This window comes from Lissotriton helveticus, chromosome 3_1 (assembly GCF_964261635.1).
Source record: "Lissotriton helveticus chromosome 3_1, aLisHel1.1, whole genome shotgun sequence".
Taxonomy (NCBI): Eukaryota; Metazoa; Chordata; class Amphibia; order Caudata; family Salamandridae; genus Lissotriton; species Lissotriton helveticus.
In genome coordinates, this window is record NC_136061.1 from 2,110,250,268 (window position 1) to 2,110,273,660 (window position 23,393).

At 48.6% G+C, this 23,393-nt stretch overlaps 1 protein-coding gene across 21 annotated transcripts in view; it reads left to right on the top strand.

Moving 5' to 3' along the window:
• The window catches only part of PPIP5K1 (diphosphoinositol pentakisphosphate kinase 1), a 1,366,868-nt gene that overhangs the window by 181,262 nt on the left and 1,162,213 nt on the right, over positions 1-23,393 (top strand). For all 21 annotated transcript variants that reach the window (XM_078683299.1, XM_078683308.1, XM_078683288.1 and 18 more), the window contains one exon: positions 221-416. In XM_078683299.1, coding sequence (XP_078539425.1) covers positions 221-416 — 196 coding nt within the window. The remainder of the gene's footprint in view (positions 1-220; positions 417-23,393) is intronic.

Sequence of the window (23,393 nt, forward strand, 5' to 3'; positions counted from 1 at the left end):
GTTAGGGAAATAACAATAATAAGTAAAAGTTTAAAAATTATTTTTGTGATGTGTATGCATTTGCATATGTATATCACCTTAAAAAATTCTAAGAGTAGTGGTAAGAATTAAAAAGCACCATTTAATTTACATGTGGACAGGAGAATGTTTCTTACCAGTGAGTAAAAGTAAGCTGCTTTCTCTTATATTTGATTTTCGTGCTGACATGTTTTCCTCACAGCCTCCTGAGCGCCAGATCGTCGTGGGGATATGTTCTATGACTAAGAAGTCTAAATCTAAGCCCATGACACAGATCCTCGAACGGCTGTGCAAATTTGAATATATTACAGTGGTCATTATGTCTGAAGATGTCATCCTAAACGAGCCTGTGGAGAACTGGCCGATGTGCGACTGCCTCATCTCCTTTCACTCCAAAGGTGAGTACTATACCTCTCCATATGTGCCGTAAGGTGTCACATACTTTTAGAGGTATGCTAAACACATGTATTTCTCATTATTTTCTACATTGATTTAAGTTTATTTTAAATAATTGCACCTTTCTTTGCAACTACTTAGGCTTAAGTTTGTGAACATGCATTCTAATTTTACCAGTGGATTCTTTTTTCATTTAAACTGGAAAATAGATCATTGATACAGAGTTGAAACTAAATCAGAGTAGACATATGAATTACTTTTCTTATTTGTAGGGTTTTATGGCTGATTTATTCTACAGATGTGCACTCTGACAACAGTGATCGTTTGTGATATGCGAACACTGCTTTTTAGGTTGTGTTTTCTGTTGTGAGGTATATTGTAGCTTAAGAAGAACACAGAGGGGATTGGAGCCTGACTAGTGCTTACCATTGGTTTGGTTTCCTTGTCATTCTCATTGGCCTGCTTCTTATTCATGTCAATCTTGTGTTTGTCCCTCTCTTTGGAGATTGTCCTCTTTACAGTCTCTTTTATTGGCTGACATCACTTCTTCCACTGTCTGCTTTTCAAGCACTACATTTTTCTTTTGTATGAAGCACTCCATTAGAGTGCATTCATTTTCATGCAGTCTCCTTTGTGTATGTCTCTTCCCCTGCACTCCTGTTCCAGACTGCTTCTCTCGGTCTTCATCCCTCTTGCCAGTGTGCTTCTTCCCGGTGCCTTCCCCCCGACTGCGCTCTCCGTGTTCTTTTCTCGCGATCCTGTGTTTGCTTTCGCTTCTGCACTCACCCCTGATGCTTTCACGACCCCTCCGATCCCTATTTATTTTATTTATTTATTTGATTTTGAAAGTTTTATATAGCGCGAACAAGATCTTTGCAGATATCAGAGCGCTTTACAAGTACAAGGGGGTGATAGAGTAGTAGTTGAGGTAGTTGGGTACAAGGTGCATAGTTACATAGGTAGGTCAAAATACAAGAGGTAGGTCACAGGTGAGGTAGTGTCGGTACAAGGTGCATAGTCAAACAGTTGCGCCAATAGTATAAAAGTACAAAAATAAGGAGCATATACTTGTTTAAGCGTGCTTAAAATGCTTTTGGAGATAGCATAAAGGCATAGTTGAGGTAGGTGTGTGCAGGGTGTATAGTCACACAGGTGCATCAGTAGTACAAGAGTAGGGATAGTTGAGGTGGTGTAGGTAGAGTGTGCAAAGTCAAACAGGTGCGTCAAACAATATAAAAATATGCAAAGAGGGAACGTATACAATCAAATAAGTCGATAATACAAGTAATACAAATAGACCAAGGGGTCAGGCAGGTAGTACAGAGCGGATTCATGAGAAATACAGAATAATAGATCATGTGTATTTAGCCATGAGGATCGCTTTTACTTCTTTCTTAAAAAGCTTGTTGGAGGAGATGAGCCTGGTTTCAGTAGGGAGTGAGTTCCAGATCCTGGGTGCCATTCCTGAAAAGGAGCGTTTATAGGATTTTTTCCTTCCGAAATCTTCGAGGCTTCAGCAGAAGATTGTTTGTGCTTCTAGTAGTTCTAGAGCCACCAGAAATTGTCAGCTTTTGAGTGAGGTAGGCGGGTGAGTTCATGTGTACAGCTTTGTGCGTCATGCAGGCGATTTTCAGATGTATTCTGGCTTCAAAAGGTAGCCAGTTCAGGGATTTAAAGTCAGGGGAAATATGCCAGTGTTTTTTTGAGCCAGTGATGAGTCTCGCTGCAGCGTTAAGGGACGCTCTTAGGGGTGCCGTTGTAGTTAAGGGGAGCCCGCAGAGGGCGGTGCTACCGTATTCTATGTGCGGGATGACTATAGATTGTACTGCAGTTTGGAAGTCTTTGGCTGGAAGGAAGGGTTTAAGTTTTCTCAAGGTATTGATTTGGAAGTTCGCTCCTTTGGTTGCCTTGCTGATGTGCTGCTGCATGTTGAGATTGGCGTCAAGTGTTATGCCTAAAGATTTTGCTGAGTCTACTATGGTAGGTTGTACATTTAGAGCCGTTAAGTGCTTAAGCCATGTTTGAGCCGTAGAGATTTTTCCGGGAGGTGAGATCAGGAGGAACTCAGTCTTCAGCGCATTGAGTTTGAGGTGATTCTCGGCAAGCCAGGATTGGGTGTTTCTGATCGTGGTGTTCAGAAGCATGATGTCCTTGGGAGATTGTATTTTGAGATAAAGTTGGGTGTCGTCGGCAAACATGTGAAAGTGAACATTGGATGTTTGTAGCAAAGTAGTGAGAGGTTCCATAACTAGGTTGAACAGTGTTGGGGAGAGGGAGGATCCTTGAGGGACGCCTAGCGATACAGGTACCGGAGAGGACATCAGGTTGTTGCTTTTGAATCTTTGTGAGCGGTTGTGTAGAAAGGAGGTGAACCACTTGAGAACAGTCCCAGATATGCCCATTCTTGTGTTTAATAGTTCGAGTAGGTTCTCATGTTTAACTGTGTCGAATGCTGAGGAGAGATCAAGAAGGATGAGGAGGCAGGTATTGTTTTGGTCTAGGATTTGGAGGGCGTCGTCAACTATGTGAGTCATGGCAGTTTCGGTACTGTGCCCTGCTCGGAAGCCTGATTGATGAGCGTTGAGGAGATCAAACTTATCTATGTGTTTAGTCAGTTGTAGCTGTACGCATTTTTCCAACAGTTTAGCGAGAGTGGGAATATTTGTAATAGGGCGGTAATTGTTTAGATCAGTGGGGTCTGCTGTTGGTTTTTTCAGTAGCGGTGTGACTTGTCCGACTTTGAGGGCGTTAGGGATGGATCCTTGTTGAAGAGAGCTATTGATAATCTTAGTCCAGAGTGGGAGGAGCAAAGGGGTAAAGTCTTTTACAGCGTTAGCAGGAAGGGGGTCAGTGAGGTGATTGGATGGTTTCAGAGTGCTGAGCAATCTGCCAATTTCTTCTTCGGAGTAGGTGCCAAAGGAAGACCATGTAGCATTGTTCTTTGGTTCAGACGCTGCTGTGTGTTGGAGGTTGGAGTAAAGGATTGCGTCATTGAGGAGATCGCTTCTTATGTTGTCGGTTTTTTGGTTAAAGAAAGCAGAGAAGTCTTCAAAAGAAGGTGTAACGCCCAAGGTGCTGAGTGTCTGGGGTTGTTCTTTGGATTGTGTTCTGATTAGCTCAAACAATTTTCTTGGGCGGTTTTTTGCTTGGGCGAGCTGGAGGCTGAAGAAATCTCTTTTTGAGCGTTTTTTTTCCTGAAGTAGGCGTTTCTCTGTTTCTTCAGGGTTTGTAGGTACAGTGCAGAGGGGGCTGACCTCCAGGTGCGCTCTGCCATTCGCATGGCCCGTCTATCATCATTGAGGCTCCCGTCATACCATTGGTTGGAGATCTTGGACAAAACACTTTTCAGTTGCATGGGTGCAGCCTCATTGATTATTGTGGACATAGCATTGAGATAGTGGTCAGTCAGGAGTTGAACGTCCGTAGCGCCGGAAGGGGGAAGTAGGAGATTGCAGCTGTTAGGCGGTAAGGAGTTTGGGTTGAGTTGCTTCATGTCTCTTTTCCAAACTTTGGGCTTAGAGGGTTGAACTGGGTTAAATTTAATTTTTTCATCGATAAGGAAGGAGACAATATGATGATCTGACCAGTCGCAAGGTTGGATTGACTCAAGTTGAATAGCGTCCTCTTTGGAGATGATAAGGTCGAGGATAGAACCTTTCTCATGGGTCGGGCTATTGCATATTTGGGTGAGATCAAGGGCGTTGAGGAAGCTTTTGAGGCTATTTACCACTGTGTCACTGCTGTCATTCCAATGTAGATTGTAGTTGCCAAGGAAAATTTGGGTGTTTTGCCGTCCTGAGTTGGTTGAGATTGTGTCCATGAGTTGTTGGAAGAAGGAGAGCTTGTCCCCAGGTGGGTGGTATATGATGTGTAGTGAACATACCGGTTTGCTTTCGCTGATGACATCAAGGCAGAGGTATTCACAGGAAGTAAGAGAGGGGGCGGACGCTTTAATAACTGAGAGGTTGCTTCTGTAGATACAGGCAATTCCACCGCCTGTCTTTTTGGTCCTATCAAGTCTAATGATACAGTAGTTGGGTGGGACTAGGATATCCATGATAGGTGTAGACGAATCAGATAACCATGTTTCAGTCAGAATGGTTAGATCCGGTTCCAGAGAAATGATGAGATCGGCGACCTCCGCGGAATGTCTTTGGGCCGATCTGCAATTGAGAAGTATGCATTTGAGGCTAGGGGTGCAGAGGGTGGAGGAAGGTTCTATAGTAAGGGGTACATTTGTGAGGTTGTTGGGGACGGCGCCTCTGTTGTTATCCTTTTGGTGCCTGAGGGGGTTAGAGATAATCGTTGGGATGGACAGATGGTTGGTGGCTAGGCGATTATGGGGAGCCGGGACGTAAGAGTGGAGAAGGGTGTGTATGTCATGGTCTGAGATCGTATTGGTAGTGCGTCTGGGGCGATTGGTGGTATTGCGAGAGGGGATAGAAGTCCAGTGTGGGGAGTGTTGTGTGATAAGGCGAGTAGGAGGTGAGGAGGAGGTGTTGTTAGGTGTAAAGGGAGTATTACGATTGGTGGTAATGCGATTGCGATTGGTATTGCGATTGGTGGTATTGCGAGAGGGGATAGAGGTCCAGTGTGGGGAGTGTTGTGTGGTAAGGCGAGTAGGAGGTGAGGGGGAAGTGTTATTAGGTGTAAAGGTGGTGGTGGGAAGGGGGTGTCTGGGGTGTGTGATAAGCAACTCTTTGATGGAGTGTAGTTCTTCTTTCATTTGGAGGAGGGTGGACATAATCATGTCCAGCGTGGTGTTGGGCGCGGAGTTGGGGAGGGGTACTGGCGGTGAACAGGCGTATAGGTTGCTGGAGAAGGGGGGGAATCGGGGTGGAGAGGTGGAGCTGGTGAAGGGGTTGGAAGTGTTAGAGAGAGGATTGGTGTTAGAGTTGGTGTTGGCGTTATTGGGAAGGGCATCAGTGCTAGGAAGGGAAGGGTAAATGGGGGCGGTGTGGAGGCTGGCTGTTGCGGGGGTGGAAGTGGGATAGTGGGGAGTGAGAGTGGGGGGTGAGAGGTTGAAGGAGGGGCGCAGGCTAGGCGTGACGGGAGTGTTAAGTGTGGGGGGGAGATAGGCGGAGAGAGAGTCATGTTGTGTGGGGTTCAGTTGGGGGAGGAGGGGTGTTCTGAGAAGATTGGTGTGAAGGACGGGACGGGAGGGCAAAGTGTGGGGGGGGATATGGGAAGATGAGCGGAGGTACGAGTGTTGGTAGGGGGGATGGGGGAGCAGGTGGTGTATGAGGGGGCGAGATCTATGTCTGTGATTGAGGGGTGGGGAGGGGTAGGTGCAGCAGGTGGGAAATTGACTATGGTGCTGGGTGTGAAGGTGAGGTGAGTGTCGCTCTGGTGCTGAACTGGGTTAGGAGGGTTAAGGGTGGGTGCTGTGACGTCAGGGGGGGTAGGACTGGGGGTGATATGAGTGTAAGTCCGAGGATTGGATAGGTGCTCTTTGAAAGTGGGGAACAGGTTGTCAAGTAGTTCCAGGTTCCTGTCTGTCGATTGAATTAGGACAATCCCGTTATTGTAAATAGTGATGGTGGTTCTGCCTGGGAAGAGTTGGGATGGTGTGATTGAGAGTGTTAGGCCATGGGCGGATTTCCTGGTGGTGGAGACGGTGAGTAGGGTGAGGAACGCTTTTTTCCATTGAGCTCTGCGTGTGGTGTGGAAGATGATATCGGTGTTCAAGGGTCCATTGACCGATGAGAAGTAGGTGTCGGCAAAGGGGGTTTCTGGGTGGGACCTAAGGAAGTCGTGTTTAAAGCGTTTAGCGGCTTTTTTGGTGAGCACGGGTGGGTAGTTGATTTTATATGTGTGCTTGCCAATGGGATCCATGTTGGTATGGCGGTATAGGTAGTGCGGGAGGGTGAACAATAATGATATGCAGGAGCAAGATGCAAATGCAAACACAACAGGTTACATGGATCAAAAATGACACTAGCGGGCAAAAGTGACACAAGTGAGCAACCAGCATATAAGAGGTATCAATCGGTGCATTACAGGAGAGAAAAGTGCAGTGGGTGCAGGTTACATAAATGTGCTGAATGCAAGATACAAATGCAAACAGCAAGTTACATAGATCAAAAGATCAAAAGTGACCCTAGGGAGCAAAAGTGACACTAGTGAGTGACCAAAATATATGAGGTAGCAGTCGGTGAATTACAGGAGAGAAAAGTGAAAAATGGGTGCAGGTTGCAGAATTGTGCAGAGTAGTGCAGAATACAATTGGAAATATAATTCTGATAGAATATAAGAACAGAATACAAATGCAAACAATCTGTTACATGATACAGATAGGTGTGTACCAAAAATACGGTGGTTGAACTTAGTTTAAAGTGGTGAGTTCTTAGTGTCAGTTCAGATAGTGAGAAAGAATGAATAGCCCAGCGACAATGACTAGTCCAAGATGGCCACCCGAGAGAGAGACTGGACAAAAATGGCCGCCACATAGGGGAGAAAGAGACAGTAGTCCTCTGTTTATTGTAGTTGCTCTGTGAGCATGGAGGGCAGTTTCACTTTCATGCTAGCCCAGTTTCTAAATTGCTGTGAGGGATTGCTTTTTGCTATTGCTTTCATGTCCCCTCCATGTTGCTTTAGGTGATACCTCACCTAAACTTTATTAGAGGATTTCCCTGGCAGCTAGTCAGCTAGATGCAAGCACACAATTGATGCTTATAGTGTATCAAGTTTGTTTTCAATCCACAAAGTTCAGGTGAGGTAGCACCCATAGGCATTTTTAACATTTTCTGTGGAGATTCCTGCTTTGTGTGTGCTGCTGTCACTACAGACCAAGTGACAGGCTTTTGAATATGTAAGTGCTCCCTTCAGAATTGGTGTTGAACCCACCCGGTTAGCAGCTATGGTGGGTGTGGGCATGATGATGCCGCATGGCTAGTGTGTTGGTGAGAGCCCAACAAATTAAAACAAGAGTTTTTTCCTGATTTTCGCAGTAGCAAGTAAGGATACTTCCTACTTTCTCTCTAGGGTAGTTCTCTCCATTTTAGAATTAAGGAAATACATGAGCCGACTTGTTTGCCTAAATTATTTAAATATAAATTTCTATATATGTGCGTGTATGTAACATATATTCACTTTATTGTAGGTGCTAAGACCTTCACTTACATTAAGAAAAACAAACCTACCCATTAAATAAATATAACTAAGGTTAAAGTAGCGTTAAAGTTAAGTGTTCAAATAAAACAAGAACTTACATAAAAAAAACGCAAAACCACAGAAATACTCCAAACATGGTTTAGACAACTAACTATAACTTGCGGCCCCAACGTGCACTGTTCATGACCTCATATTTTACAATACTCATTATTTGGTTGAATACAGCCCTGCTCACCCAGGGTAGCGAGGCTGTGTTCAGCTGAAACTCTTTAGATGGTAGCCAAACATCAATAAACTGGAACAACCCACACACAGCGTTGTCATCCTTTGGGCACAAAGAAGTTGGGGCAATTGTACAGACTTTGCGGAGTCTGTTGATGCGACGCACCCTTTGGTCAGGTGTGCGGCGGCAATCAGCAAACATATCAGAGAATATATATATAAATGTTGAATATACATATGTATATTTATATATATTCATGTGGAGGGCAACCGCATCAACTGTCCCCTTTTTGCACTTTTGGTAAAATATAGAAGAAAAATGTAGTTATGGTTGGTGTGCTGCTGGGGGCGTGGCTAGGAGCGCAATGGCGGAGGTCGCAACCGTGTAGAGCTCCGAGCCGAGCTCCCCTTTCCCGGGCCGATTCTCCGCCAATTATCCTCGGAACCGCCTGAAACTGCAGGCGGACCACCATGTAGACATACTCGACACTCTGGCCAATTTTCGAACCGGAGACCCGACGCTGCAGCACCGGCCTTTCCTGAGAGCTACTGGCGGGACTCGCCGCCACCCAGACGGCGAAGGATACTACGGGAGACCGCGGCTTGGGCCTACCACTTGGGCCCCGCCGCACGACCTGCGGCCTGATCTCCACGACCTCCCCACACATCGGGGCCGCGCCCTGGGGACCGTCCAGACACTCCGACCCCTACTCCCCTCTACTCCTGGGAGGCTACAGAAGGCCCACGCTGTGGGAGCGAGGAAACCTGCCCGGCGCGACGCGGCCACTGCGCTGGCGGCGGCCCGTACCAGGGGCGCGGCTGCCCGACCGCCCACTCGTGCGCCCGAGGGTGGTATGACTCCAGAGGCGCGGAAAGCACCGGACAGCGCTCTGGACATCGCTGGAAGGCCGCGGCCATCTGAAGAGGCCCTCTCCCTACACAGGTACGGCGATGCAGTGAGGCGCGGGCACGACCAAGGGCCTGAACTCAACACCATAACCCACGCGTAGTGGCGCTGAGGCCCTAACGACGTCCCTCGCCCATTGAGAGACGCGCTCTGCTGGAAGAGGCAATACCCGGCTCTGAGCACTGCGGACTCCCCTCCTCTGGGCTCCCTGAGAATTGGCAGGCCGTCAGGGCCCTGGTGGCGGCTGACAGACAGCGCACCCACCGAACATCCGACCACATCGGGGACAGGAGGCGCGGGGCGGAGGCTCTTGGCCCAGTGTGGAGGAAAGGGCCACGCACTCATTGAGCGCCCCTGCGACACAGACGCCCACCACCACATGGTCCTGACTCCACTACAACACATGGAAATGCATTGAGACTGCGATTCAACGCTTACAGACTCACCCGCAAGTGCACGGCGACTTTCGGCCCACCCCGCCTGTCCAGGGGAGGCCTAGGGCTCTCATGACCACAAGACGTTCTGCTGCCGTGCGGTCGGCCGTTGGCGGTAAGCACGACCCCCTCGGCACTGTAGTCAGACACCTGCTCCGAAATACCACCACGCAAGCCTACCCCCAGAACGGACACGAAGAGCACACGAGGGACCGGCTAACCACATCCACGACAACCATCGCAGGCGACAACACGCCGCGGGCCGCAGGCGCTGCCGAGGCCGTGCGCCAGTGACCGCCCCATCCACCGGCTAAATTGGTCTACACTGCTGGTCGGGTCGCCTTGCACATGTCCGGGGGGGTGAGAACTCGCACTGGAACCGGAGGGGTACCCACCGAAGGGAAAAACCGATAAGTCGCTACACAAGATGGCTGCTGATCAAGTAACCGCGAGGTTGGACAGCGTGCTCGCCGCCATGGAGCGAATGGAACAATTGCTCCAACTGACCAGGACATCCTTAGAATCCAAAATAGACAGTGTGGCCATAGATCTCACCCACCTACGAGACGATCACAGGAAACTGGCCGACCGGACCAAAACGCTGGAGGGCACGGTAGCGGAGCTTAGCCCCAAAGTCACACAAACTGATACACAAGTTCAGGACCTCCTGAATAGAGTGGAGTTCCTAGAGGACCGCGCTGAGGATGCAGAAGGGAGGGCGAGACGCAACAACATCAGGCTCGTGGGGGTCCCGGAAAAAGGGAGGGTAACCGTCCTGCTCAACGAGTGGAAGACTGGCTGAGAGATATGCTGCCTGAAGACACACTATCGCCCCATTTTGTGGTGGAACGGGCGCATCGCGTACCCACGAGACCTCGCGCCACCGGCTCTAACCCGAGACCGCTACTGTTCAAGGTCCTGATCTATCGGGACAGAGACTCTATACTGCGAGAAACTAGACGGCTAGGGGAAGTACCGTGATGTACTTCCCGGACTACAACATTCAAGTGCAACGTCAGAGACACGACTTCTTGGATGTAAAGCGGTGTCTCCGCTCAGCAGGCCTTAAATATTCCCTACTCTTTCCTGCAAAACTAAGAGTAGTAGCGCACGACAAGACCTACTTCTTTAACACTCCTGAAGAGGTAAGCGAATGGCTTGACAGCGGCACGGACACGGCTCCCAGACAGCCACAGAGCTCTGAGATGAGACCTCGGGCCCGTGGGCCACGACGCCGCCGCAGGAACAGGGACCGACGGACCGGCCGACCGGAGGAATCGACGCGTCACTCCCCGCCGACGGACCAAATGATCCAGGAGCAACGGGATGCGCTCCGAAGAGTCTCCCAACTGTGCGCCTCACCAACTTCGGACGTCATCCACGTCACTAGCCCGCGGATGTTCCCGAGCGATGATGAAGCTATCTACGGGATACCGGACTCTCAACTGTCCGTTAATTTACCGGATGTTACGCCGCAAATGGCTGACATGCTCCATTGAAACCACGCATGCAAACTTCATAGACTCTGCCGGGGCGGCAGGGCTGGTACCGGAGACATGACAGCTACTGAGATGCTGGGCCTATGAGCCATTGCCTGAGACACTCCCTGCTGCCCTGGAGACTGAGAGAGGGACCTTGGCGCAGTGAGTACCCACACAGACATATGGACACTGAGATGGTGATGAGGTGGCGGGGCCATACTGCAATGCTTCTTTCTCCCCTCCCCTATTCCAGCCGCCCACATCACTTGGGGACCTTTCTAACCCGGGGCCCTGGGAAATGGAACCTACTCCTCTTCCCGGTGCGTGTTTGGTCAAACAAGCGACCCCACGACAGAAGGCACTGCTTTCCTGACCACTGACTCTGGCTGCATGGCGTAAATGACATATGGCCCGGGGAAGGGCCAACGACCCCCTTTCTTGATTTGAACTGGTAACCTGCCAGAACTGTAACTAGCACACGTTACCCCATAGACTTGAATATTGTTCTATTGCCTCTTTGGTGTGTTTGGACGGCGACATGTTGCGTAGCCGACCTTTTGGTATCTATTACTGTTTAGCACTGTTTGCACACCCTGTTCTTTTTCCCACCCCCAACCTCGGAGAATTGCTCGTACTCTTTATTTCTGTGCTGATATTGGTGTCTGATATGGGTGGGAGGAGAGGACCGGGAGTCTCGTGGAGGCACCCGCCTGAGGGATGGGTGGCGGGTGAAGCGGGTATTTCTTGCCCTGATAGTGAGTATGGCTGAGATCAGGATATGCACGTGGAATGTAAGAGGCATGCACACACCGTCGCGACGTTACCAAATCTATTCTTATTTACGGCGCCACAAATTTCATGTAGCGTTGCTACAGGAAACACACTTAAACAAACCTGAGATACACGCACTGCGCCGCAGATGGCGCGGGCAAATATACACCACGGAGTACTCCTCCTATGCTCGTGGGACACTTATATAGATATGGCCGGGCACCCCATGGGCAGTCATAGACACACAGATAGATTTGGAGGGTAGATATGTGATGGCCCGAGGCAGGCTCGATGGACACCCTGTGGTGCTTGCCTCCTTATATTTCCCAAACACTGACCAGGGCAGCTTCTTTGAGAGCCTCTCCACGACATTGGCGTCCTGGCATGGGCTCCCGTGGATCCTCGGAGGCGACTACAACTGCATCCTAGATGTGCACCTAGACAGATCTACTGCACCCCCGGCCAATGCACAAGCACACGTCACCACGAAAGCCCTCCTCAACTGGGCCCAGCAATGGGACCTCCACGACGCATGGAGGGCACGCAACCCCACAACACGAATATATTCTTACTGGTCAGGTGCGCATGCGTTACATGTGCGCTTAGACAGATACATGGTCTCCACCGATCTTCTTCCATTGGTTCGTGACTCACAATATATGGGCCGCACACACTCTGATCATAATCCACACACGCTAGTCATCGCCTGGGACGACCCACACCCTCCTGTCCCCACCTGGCGTCTCCAACCGGACCTCTTACTAGACGCGACCTTCCGAGATTCCCTACTCATACAGACGGCTCAATACTTTGACCTCAACACTGGTACGGCGTCCTCTCCCCAAACTGAATGGGATGCTTTTAAGGTGGTGACCCGGGGACTCTGCTTGGGAACACAGGGGCACATACGACGACAGCTAGAGCAGGACCTGACGTGACTAGAGACCGAACTACTGGACCTTGAGCGTGCTGAGGGGAGGGATGCGGTCGCTCGGCTGACGGAGGCCAAGGCGGAACATGACCGCCTGCTAGACCGCTTGCGTATTGTCAACTTTGCGGCACATTCCGCCCGGGTCCACAGACAGGGTGATAGACCTGGTAAACTATTAAACTGGCTGATCGCGCGGGAGGATCGCTCGACCCCTGTAATGGCAATACAGGCGGAGGACGGCAAATTACTTTATTCCCAACGCCAAATACACGAGGCGTTCACGGGTCATTATTCGGAACTGTACTGTTCCCGACTGCGTGTCCAGCTGAATACCATAACTGACTATCTCTCTACCATACAATTGCCCGCCCTAACGGCGGCACAGCAGAATGACCTCGGAGCACCACTGGACTCTGAGGAGCTTCGAGATGCCATCTTTAACCTCTCGAATGGCAAGTCTCCGGGACCGGGTGGCTTGCCAGCTGAATTCTATAAGGCCACCTCGGACATCCTAATCCCCCACCTGGTAAGGATGTACTCTGCGGCTACAGATGACTTCTCCTTGCCCCCGACACTTAATGAGGCCACGCTCGTATCTCTGCTCAAACCTGGCAGGGACAGCGAACAGATGGGATCCTACCGCCCTTTAGCACTCCTCAACACAGATTACAAAATCCTCGCCTCCGCACTTGCTCGCAGGCTAGCCCCCATGGTTCCCGCGCTGGTGCATCACGACCAAAACGGGTTTGTACCGACGCGACACACGTCCCACAACATTCACCGCCTATTCCGCTTACAAGAATACACCACACGACAGTGGCCACGAGCCGGGTGCCTGGTACTAGATCTAGAGAAGGCGTTTGATTCGGTAGAATGGCCTTACCTGCGAGCGGTCATGGACAAATTCGAACTGGGGGACGACTACCAAACTATGGTTGGGCTCTTGTACCGCAGACCCACGGTCCGGGTCCATACTGGAGCGCTGCTCTCTGACCCTATTTATGTGAGGAGAGGCACCAGACAAGGCTGCCCCCTATCGCCCTTGTTGTTCTCCTTAGCTGCGGAACCCCTGGCTGCGAAACTCCGATCCCAAGGGGCGGGTTGGGGTATACCGATGGCGGATGGACTGCATGTGGTGTCACTGTACGCTGACGACCTCCTGTTGTATGTCAACGACCTGAGTAATGTTCCGGCGTCCCTGACTGACATCTTCAGCACTTTCGTGGAGGTGTCGGGTTTGAAGGTGAACTGGGCCAAATCAGGGGCCTACTCCTTTAACCCAAACGGTCCCAAGAGCGAGATACGCATCTGGGGCGAGCGATTACAGTGGTACCCTGTGACGTTCAGGTACCTTGGGATACACATTTACCGAGACCCTACTGATATCTTGGAGGGGAACCTGATGAGAGCGATCGCGTCCACCCGAGCACAGGCTGTGTTCTGGAAGACTCTACCGCTGAACGTTCCTAGCCGCATAGCCCTAACAAAGATGATAGTCCTACCGAGGCTGCTGTACTACTTTGCAAATATCCCATCCTATGTCCCTACTCGGGTGTTTCGGGACCTCGAGGTCCTGATACGTGACCTGATTTGGAATAAAGGCCGGCCACGAGTTGCGTTGACGAAACTCTATATGCCTACTGAAACGGGCGGACTAGCTGTTCCCAACATGGAGCTATATTATCTAGCGGCGCAAATGCAGTGGGTGTCAGGTTGGCTAGGTGGCAAGAACCTGGAAGACACAGACACCGCTGTCTGGCCCCTGTTGCAGATTCACGTGTTGTTCCATCCACTGACCCGGACTCCCCGACCGCAGCAACTACTGCTCGCGGTGGCGTGCAGATGCTTCCTCCGTTGCTTGCGTCTGACCCGGGCGACAGTACCATATGCCCCGACACTACCACTACTGGGCACCCCGACCACGGCGGGGACTCTGACGGCTGTAAAGCTGGACAGCTGGACCACAGCGGGGGTGGAAACACTGGGAGATTTATACTCTGACGGCGCCCTCCTACCCTTCGCGGATCTCGTGAGAGACACATCCCTTCCGGCTGGACAGTTCCTATTACATGCATCCCTCATCCATACACTGACTGCCGCTTGGGGGGACATGGCTGGTGAACTACCCACACATCACTTTATGCAATACCTTCATATCATGAGCAATGGCACACACATAATCCATTGGCTAGCACAGGCACTCCTTCTCCATACTCATCCCACAACAGTGCAATTACGGGAGAAGTGGGCGACAGACAGGGAGAGGGACTGGACGGACAAAGTGTGGGCTATGATCCTGGCTGGTCCAGTGAACATCCCCCGCAACCCTCGCTTCAAAATCATACAACTTTACATACTGCATCGTGCATATCTCACCCCGGACAAGATAAATAGATATTTTTCAGTCACTGATACTGCCTGCGGTCGCTGTTCACTATTGGGAGCAGATCTCCTCCACATGCTCTGGCTATGTCCTGCCCTCCAGCAGTATTGGGATGAGGTGACTACGTTACTTCGACATTGCACCAAGGAACACGTGCCAAAAACATGGGAGGCCTGCATACTGGGATTGTATAAACGTACACGACTAAACAAAGTCCAGGCCCGTTACTGGGATCTCGGACTAATCACGGCCAAGAGACTGCTCACCAAGCGGTGGAAGGCTGCAACACCCCCCACATCCGGCACTGGAGCCTATCACTGGTGAATTGGGCGCGGGCAGAGAGCACTGTCCTATGGCGAGAAGAGACGGCGGGGCTCAGGAAATTTCCCATCGCACAACACTGGGATGACATCCTACACTCCTTCCAGCAGAAATGTGTGGAACAGGGGATCACATGAAGAACTGCATGCTGCCCCCCCTTCCCCACCCTGTAATGGTCACTCTGAGTCACACACGATGCACCGATTACTACATACCGAGCCACCATGCCTTGCCCACCGTGTACCACCTGCTTGAACGTCTAACAATAGCGGGTGTCTTGCCCCTCCCACACCCACGTCCCCGCATACACCGCTGTAACAATAGATCCGACTACTGAACGCTTCCCACATAGCGTTGAAACGCTACGCCCGATGAACCCTTTTTGCACACTTGCCATATGAGATAACTGCCCTCCCTAGGTCTCCTACCTCCCTACTCACTAGACCGCGACTGACACACTAACACCACATTTCCCCATCCGAGCACATGGCTATCTCTACCCCCATCCACCCCTACCTATCCCATGTATTACCTGTGTTACGGTTTTATGGTTTGTTGATACTTTGGTCTTATTTCCTTTTAGACCAAGCCCTTGCAGAAGAGTATTGCATTTCATGAACTATGAGGTCTTTGGGAATGGCAGTTATGACCTAGTCGTTTCACCTGAGTAACAACACATACATCAGTCACTCTCGTCAAGGTGGGCGAACTAAGCAGATACGCGCTCACCAACACACTTGGACGCTGAGCGGCCTCATCCCTCATTTCTGAAACACAATACTCGGCTGAAGGTCGAACTCATCTGATACCCTTCCTAACGATACACGAGTGTCATCATAGAAATTGCCTCAACTGCAGACGCTGATGAGTGCCAACCTAACGCTGTAACTCTGAGTTTGCAGATAAAATGAGAAAAACCCCATAGACCTTCACTTTCATCACATTGCATGCTTATATGATTGTACGCTGTAATGACACGTTGATATACGCTGCCGAACCCCAGGGTTGTCGGCCTCAAAGCGGTGTTCCTTTACCACATTTGTTACAATATTCATTACTTGCAGCTGGCCCGGCTGGGTTGTAAGCTAAATGCTGTGTACTGTACATGATGGACAATAAAGGTCTTTAAAACATAAAAAAAAAAAAATAATGGTTGGTGTGCTGCTTCTTTCCTGCTCCTTGGAAGAGAACTTGCCGGAGTGTGTCAGTAGGTAGTTATAGTTGGGACCTAGTTTACTTAGGAAAGCGTTTTTTCATTTGCTAATAACTTTAGCATCGTTTGAGAGATCGTTATGAAATTTTTAAAACTCATTTGCCACTCACTTCAGCTGCTGTATTGGAAATTTCAGGGTGATCTGTCAAGCGGGGGCTAAGATAAGGGGTTGGTGGTTCCCAAACACATTTTCCTCATGTTAATTTCCATAGGAAATTGTAGATACAGCTACAGCCCGAACTGCTCGAAGGAATTCCACCAAATTTGCCATGAGGACTTCATCCCCCTACTAGTAGTGCACGAGGAGGCGCGTTTGCAAAGTGGTAGAGAAACAATTATTACAAAGAGGTCTTCAGAGGCCCTGCCCCCTTACTCCACCACTCTGCAAATGCGACTACTAAATAAAAAAAATAGAAATTCACTGAAATAAACAAAGGTTACAGGGAGGTTATAGTTGTGAATTAGCATTTAAAAAATATTTGAAATTCATTGATAAAACTTCAGATTTCATGAATACAAAATACAAAACCAGTGTAATTCAGCCGTTATAGTTAGTGAGCTAACTATAACTCACGCCCCTGCAATGCACTGCTAATGACCTCACATATTATAGAACCTCTTGGGACCACAGAGACGACAACAAGACAAGACCGCTTAACCTTGAAAAAGCCCTCTGCCTGTTGGCCATTGGGCAAAACAAGTGTCAGCTGTTTTTCTTTTGAAATATACTTCTGGATTAAGAATTAAAACGGCGCACCATGCCCTGAAAAGAAGTCTGGATTTTGGGAATTATTTTCCGGAACATTATTATTGACCATTAGGCACAGACCTCCTCCCAAGCTCATATCTTTACCTCAAATTTAGTGGCTGGTGGGTGTAGCCGTTTGGGAGGCGTGTGACAACCGCATAATTTAGGTCTTGACCCTCTGGCGTGAACCCTAGCACCAAAAAATCCACCCATTGCATAGACTAAAGAATCTCAGAGACCAATCATCTCCTTACCATTAACCCTTAATTCGACAAGGGGCCTTCTAGACTTTCTAGTCACGCTTTCTGACCGCGACCTAACTCAATGGTTATATGTGGTTCCTGTTCCCTAATGTTTCACTTTGCTCTTTTTGTTATGCATACTTGATGTGCCTGCATTTATTCGTTTGTATATCCAGGCTGACTTAATGTAAAGCGCTCTGATATCCGCAAGGATCTTGTTTGCGCTATATAAGACCTTCAAAATAAAATAAATAAAATACAATTACCCCCTTGTGTTTTTTTTCAGAGAATGAAAAAATATAAAAATATATATTCACTGTCAAAACAAAGGTTAAAGTAATGTTGAAATGTTCAGTTTTAAATTCTAAAAACCACTCCAATTCACCAGTTTTAGTTGAAGTTCTCACAAGTAATTATAACTTTTGCCCTACAGCATAGCGCATTTCTCCGCAGCGCTCCAACATTGTGCAGCCTTAAAATTTTAAAATACCGCGTTTTTGCTTTGTTAGGATTTTTATTTAGGAACATCCTTTTTAGCTTTTAAAATAGTTGGCCACGCTTACCTGCACGCTGCCACCTTCACTCGCACTCTAATCTGTTTAAACACCGCATTTTGCGGGTCCCTCGCCAGAGTCTCGTTTTTGGGGGCCATATTGGTTGAGGGCTGAGTCATCGCGCGGTCTAGTCCTCGTTTAGGAGGCTGGACCAGCATAAATTGCAGGCAAATTCAGGTGAGTGCCCCTACAGCATAGCGCATTTCTCCGCAGCGCTCCAACATTGTGCAGCCTTAAAATTTTAAAATACCGCGTTTTTGCTTTGTTAGGATTTTTATTTAGGAACATCCTTTTTAGCTTTTAAAATAGTTGGCCACGCTTACCTGCACGCTGCCACCTTCACTCGCACTCTAATCTGTTTAAACACCGCATTTTGCGGGTCCCTCGCCAGAGTCTCGTTTTTGGGGGCCATATTGGTTGAGGGCTGAGTCATCGCGCGGTCTAGTCCTCGTTTAGGAGGCTGGACCAGCATAAATTGCAGGCAAATTCAGGTGAGTGCCCCTACAGCATAGCGCATTTCTCCGCAGCGCTCCAACATTGTGCAGCCTTAAAATTTTAAAATACCGCGTTTTTGCTTTGTTAGGATTTTTATTTAGGAACATCCTTTTTAGCTTTTAAAATAGTTGGCCACGCTTACCTGCACGCTGCCACCTTCACTCGCACTCTAATCTGTTTAAACACCGCATTTTGCGGGTCCCTCGCCAGAGTCTCGTTTTTGGGGGCCATATTGGTTGAGGGCTGAGTCATCGCGCGGTCTAGTCCTCGTTTAGGAGGCTGGACCAACATAAATTGCAGCCATGCTTACGCGCAGCGTCATCGCGCAGCGGGATCGCCGGATTTCCGCCGGAGTTACGCCTGAGTTCAGCCCGTCTGCGCTGAGGACGGGCTGCAGGTCGGGCTGGACCTGGTCTCCGCTCCTCGGCTCCTTGGTAAGACTCTTATTCGCTATGCTTCATCTTCGCTTCTGGCCCTTAGACCTCCCGCATGCCCCTCTGTATATCGTTTTACTCCGCTAGAGCTACTACATTCTCCCTGCTGTTTGGCCTGTTCCTCTTCTTTCCACCCTCTTGCCATCGGTCGCACCAGCCCCTGTCCTTCTTCCTCAAGGTGCACTGTCTCTTGTAACACGGGGTTTTTATTAAATGTGCGCTCACTGATTAGACATAATCTTGCCTTTCATGATTTTGTGGATGAAAGGCAGCCAGACTGGGTATTTATTACAGAGACCTGGGCCACTGATTCTTCTGGACATGACCTCCTCCTAGCCATTCCTGAGGGCTATTCTCTACATAGACTCGACAGACCTAAACGTAGAGGAGGAGGGATTGCGATTCTTTGCAAATCCTCCTTACTATGTACGGTTACTCCACTTTCTTCGCCCCAAGATCGCTTTGAAGCCCTGTACTTCTGTATCGCATGTGCCCCTTCAGTTTCCTTTACGGGGATACTGATCTACAGGCCGCCTGGTCATAGAGCTAACTTTGCCTCTGACATACTTAGGATCCTTGAGCCATACTTTGGAAAGCCCTCTTTCACCGTTCTGGGTGACCTCAATTTCCATCTTGATGAGGCCCAGTCTAAGGACACGCTTTCATTGGTCGAATCTCTTGGAGCCTGTGATCTTGTCCAGCTTGTGACTACAGCCACTCACACAGCAGGTCACATCCTTGATGGAGTTTTCTCTAATGATCGTAAACTCTCGAGTGGCACACCCTTACCATTGGTGTGGACTGATCACTTTGCGGTTCCTCTCTATTTAACCTTTTCCACCTCTAATTCCATTAAGAAGGGGACTACCCCTTTCGTTTCTAGAAGAAATCTTAGAAACATTACGAATGAGGCTTTTGTCCCTTTTGTTCCCACACCAGAGGCTCTCTCCCTTAAAGACGCGGATGAGGCAGCACAAGTTCTGCAGGATTCCATCACTAATGCAGTAGAAAAACTTGCCCCCGCATCCCTGCGATATGTAGCCCGGCGGAAGCCATCAGCGCCATGGTTTTCGGACCATCTGAGACTTCTAAGACAGGGTTGCAGAAGCAGTGAGAGGAGATGGAGGAAATCCTGGGACCCCATGGATAGGGAGGCTCATAAGTCTGCCCTACGGGAGTATAAGCTGAAAGTGATAATGGAGAAGCAGGAATACTTCTCCAATCTGACTAGCTCACTCACTTCCGCTAGGGAGCTGTTTAAAATCGCGGACTCACTATGCTCCCTCCAACTTCCTGACCCCGTAGTTAGTTCTCAACGTCTTTGTGACGATATTGCAGACTTTTTTCATAAAAAAATCTTTGACATTCATACTTCCCTAGAAGTACAACGTCTCTCCTTGGTTGAAAATCATCTTCCTGGCATACGCTCCTTTGAGGCATTGGACATAGCTCCTTCCAGTCTCCTCTCCGATTTCCCCCCTATGTCTTTGGAGGGACTGAATCTTCTTTTGGACAAGACGAAGTCTTCTTCTCCATTAGATCCACTGCTTCTTAAAAAGTTAAAAGAGTGTAGGAACAGCCTCCTTCCTCCCCTGCTTGAGGTGATGAATAAGGTCATAGCTCAAGGCTCCTTTCCATCAATATGGAAGAAGGCCATTGTGAGGCCGCTCCTTAAGAAGCCCTCACTTGATCCTGGTCTTCTGAAAAATTTCCGACCCATTTCTCTGCTCCCTGCACCGGCTAAAATTTTAGAAGCACACCTGAACCGCCACTTATCTTCCTTCCTTGAAGCCTCGGAGTATCTTGATATCACCCAGCATGGTTTCCGAAAACAGCACAGCACAGAATCTGCTCTCACCTTTGTAGTCGATAACATCCGACGCAAGGTTGACGCTGGACAAACCACCATTCTTGTGCTATTGGACCTCACGGCCGCATTTGACACTCTGTCCCCTGCCATTTTAACATCTCGGCTTAGGGAGGCAGGTGTCACTGGCTCGGCCCTGAGTCTCCTCAACTCCTTTCTCCTTGATAGGGAACAGAGAGTGATGCTCGGCAACCACCTCTCCCCAGCAAAGTCTTTGCAATGTGGGGTGCCACAGGGGTCGGCATTAAGTCCGACCCTGTTTAACATCTACGTGGCCCCCCTTGCCAGGCTTGTAAGATCGCAGGGGATGGAGGTGGTATCATACGCCGATGACACCCAGATCATGGTTTCACTCACTCAGTCCTCTGTCATAACATCTGCCTCTAGCTTCAGGTCCTGTATGCAACATGTTGCAGATTGGATGGTTGTCAACTCGCTGAAGCTAAATGGCGACAAGACTGAGGTCTTGGTCTTTGGGAAGGACCATGATATCTGGTCGAGTGAATGGTGGCCCTCCTCGCTTGGCACCTGCCCCACTCCCTCGCAATCTGCCAGAAATCTGGGTGTGGTGTTCGATACTTCACTCTCGATGTCCCTACAGGTGAATCGGACTGTTTCGACCTGCTGGGGTGTGATCAGGACGCTCAATAGAATTCGCAGCTATTTGTCTCTTCAAGCACGCAAGCAGATTGCAGTCGCCCTTGTTGGGTCCAGACTAGACTATTGTAACTCGCTCTACATGGAATCCAACAAGGGCCTCATACATCGACTGCAAATCGTGCAGAATGCTGCTGCACGCTTTGTCTTGGATCTTCCTAGGTCCTCTTCTGCTACTGCTGCGAGGAGAGATCTTCATTGGCTGCCTATTCAGCACAGAATATATTTTAAAATTCTGTGTCTGACCTATAGAGCTCTCGAGGATGGATCTAATGGCGCTATCAGCTCCCTGCTTACCCGTTATCACCCTACTCGTTGTTTGCGTTCTTCGGGTTTACTTCAACTTGTTGTCCCCCGTTTTAAGCTCACCAGATGGGGAGCCAGGGCCTTCTCCGTCGTTGCGCCACAGCTCTGGAACATCCTGCCGATGGAGTTGAAGACCTCACCTTCTCTATCGCTCTTCAAAAAGGCCTTAAAAACGTGGTGCTTCTCCAGAGCCTACACAGGTTGAGCTGCAGGGTTATCTGTTATGAGCTGGATTTGGAATTAGGCGCCTTGACGCCCACTGGGCTAAGTTTGCGCATGACAAAACCCCCTTTACTTACTTTACTTACTTACTAAGGTACCTGTAACTCGGGCCCCCACCATGCACAGTGACATCAATTATGCCAAAGAAGAAATCATGAGTAATGTAATATGTAGGATAATTAGGATCTCATGTCGAGGACACGAGATCTGGTTACCTTAAACCATGAATTATAGTTATGTGAGAGAACTCGAACTATAACTGATGAATTTCATTCGTTTTTAGGGTTTAAAACTGAACATTTCACCTAACTGTAAGATTACTTTAACCTTTCTTCAGTGAATTTCAAGGACTTTTTTGATGTAAACTAATATTTTAATTACCATGCATTAATCCAACTCCCCGCCGCTCACGACCTCTGGCCTTGCACAGCGGGGGATTGATTGCAGGGACTAGCCTGCGGCCAACCCCCGCATGCAGCCAACCCCATGCTCGGCGAACACCCATTACAACGATGTGTCTACTTCGCGGGGACATCACAACGCAATTTTTACTTCGCTGGAACTTTGACATCGTAAGGCACAGCAACGCAATCCCTTGCATCGCACTGTTGTTCACATCGCATGCTATTACGACGGTTTTCGCGCCGGAACCCTTACAGAGTAAGGCTTAACACGTTTCAGACCAAATTTTGAGATTGTCAGTACTTTTCTTATGGCCTTTTTCTCTAGAATAAGCATAATTAATGTATTTTATATGCGTCTTCAAATGTGCAACGCACAAGGAATTTTTATTTTAGCCTTTTCTGAAGAAACGTGCTGAAACATGTGTGCTGCTTTGTGTTTTACCAACAAAATGAACACCAGTTATAGGACTACAGCGCTCTTATATTCGGCAATACATTTTCATAAGAGACGGTATTATGCTTCAAATTGAGTCAAAGGCAACGCACAAGGAATGTTCATTTTAGCCATAAGCATAATTCGTATATTTTATATACATTTTCATAAGAGACGTTTCGTTTCAAAGCTTTATTCGACTTTTAGTCATAAGAGCAAACCTCCTAACCATGATACAATAAATACTAAGCATAAAAACAGTTAGTTAAAAACATATTAAACAACAAAAGTCGAATGCTGATAAATTCTAAAATATGTATACATACATTTTTAAAAATTCATTAGAAAAAGTTAAAAGAAAACAAGCAAGATTAGAGGGGCAGTTGATAATCCCTATTAACTAGTAGGCTTTAAAGCACGTGATCTTATTACCCACGCCCAGGCCAAGAATTTTGCTATGCCTATTACCAGTGGTGTAGAGGAATCAGATGTTAAAATTCTGAGGGCTTGTGAGCAACAGCGAGTGCCCATATTTTTACAAACTGGTTTTAGCCACTTTCGACGGGGGGTAGCATACAGAGGGCAAGAAAAAAGCAGATGCGCAATGTCCTCTATTTGGTTTTTACAATGTTCACAGTAAGCGTCCTGCAATGGGGACCAGTATTGTCTAAAAGCGTTCACTGGGAGTGTTCCCACACGAAATTGGAAATATAATTTCCTGTCAAATGGGCGTTCAATTACGTCCCAATATTTTTCATATAATGGAAGTTGTTTAGTGTCCAAAAAGCGTGATGACAGGGTAGATTGCAGGCCTTTGCGATACGATGAAACATATACCGAG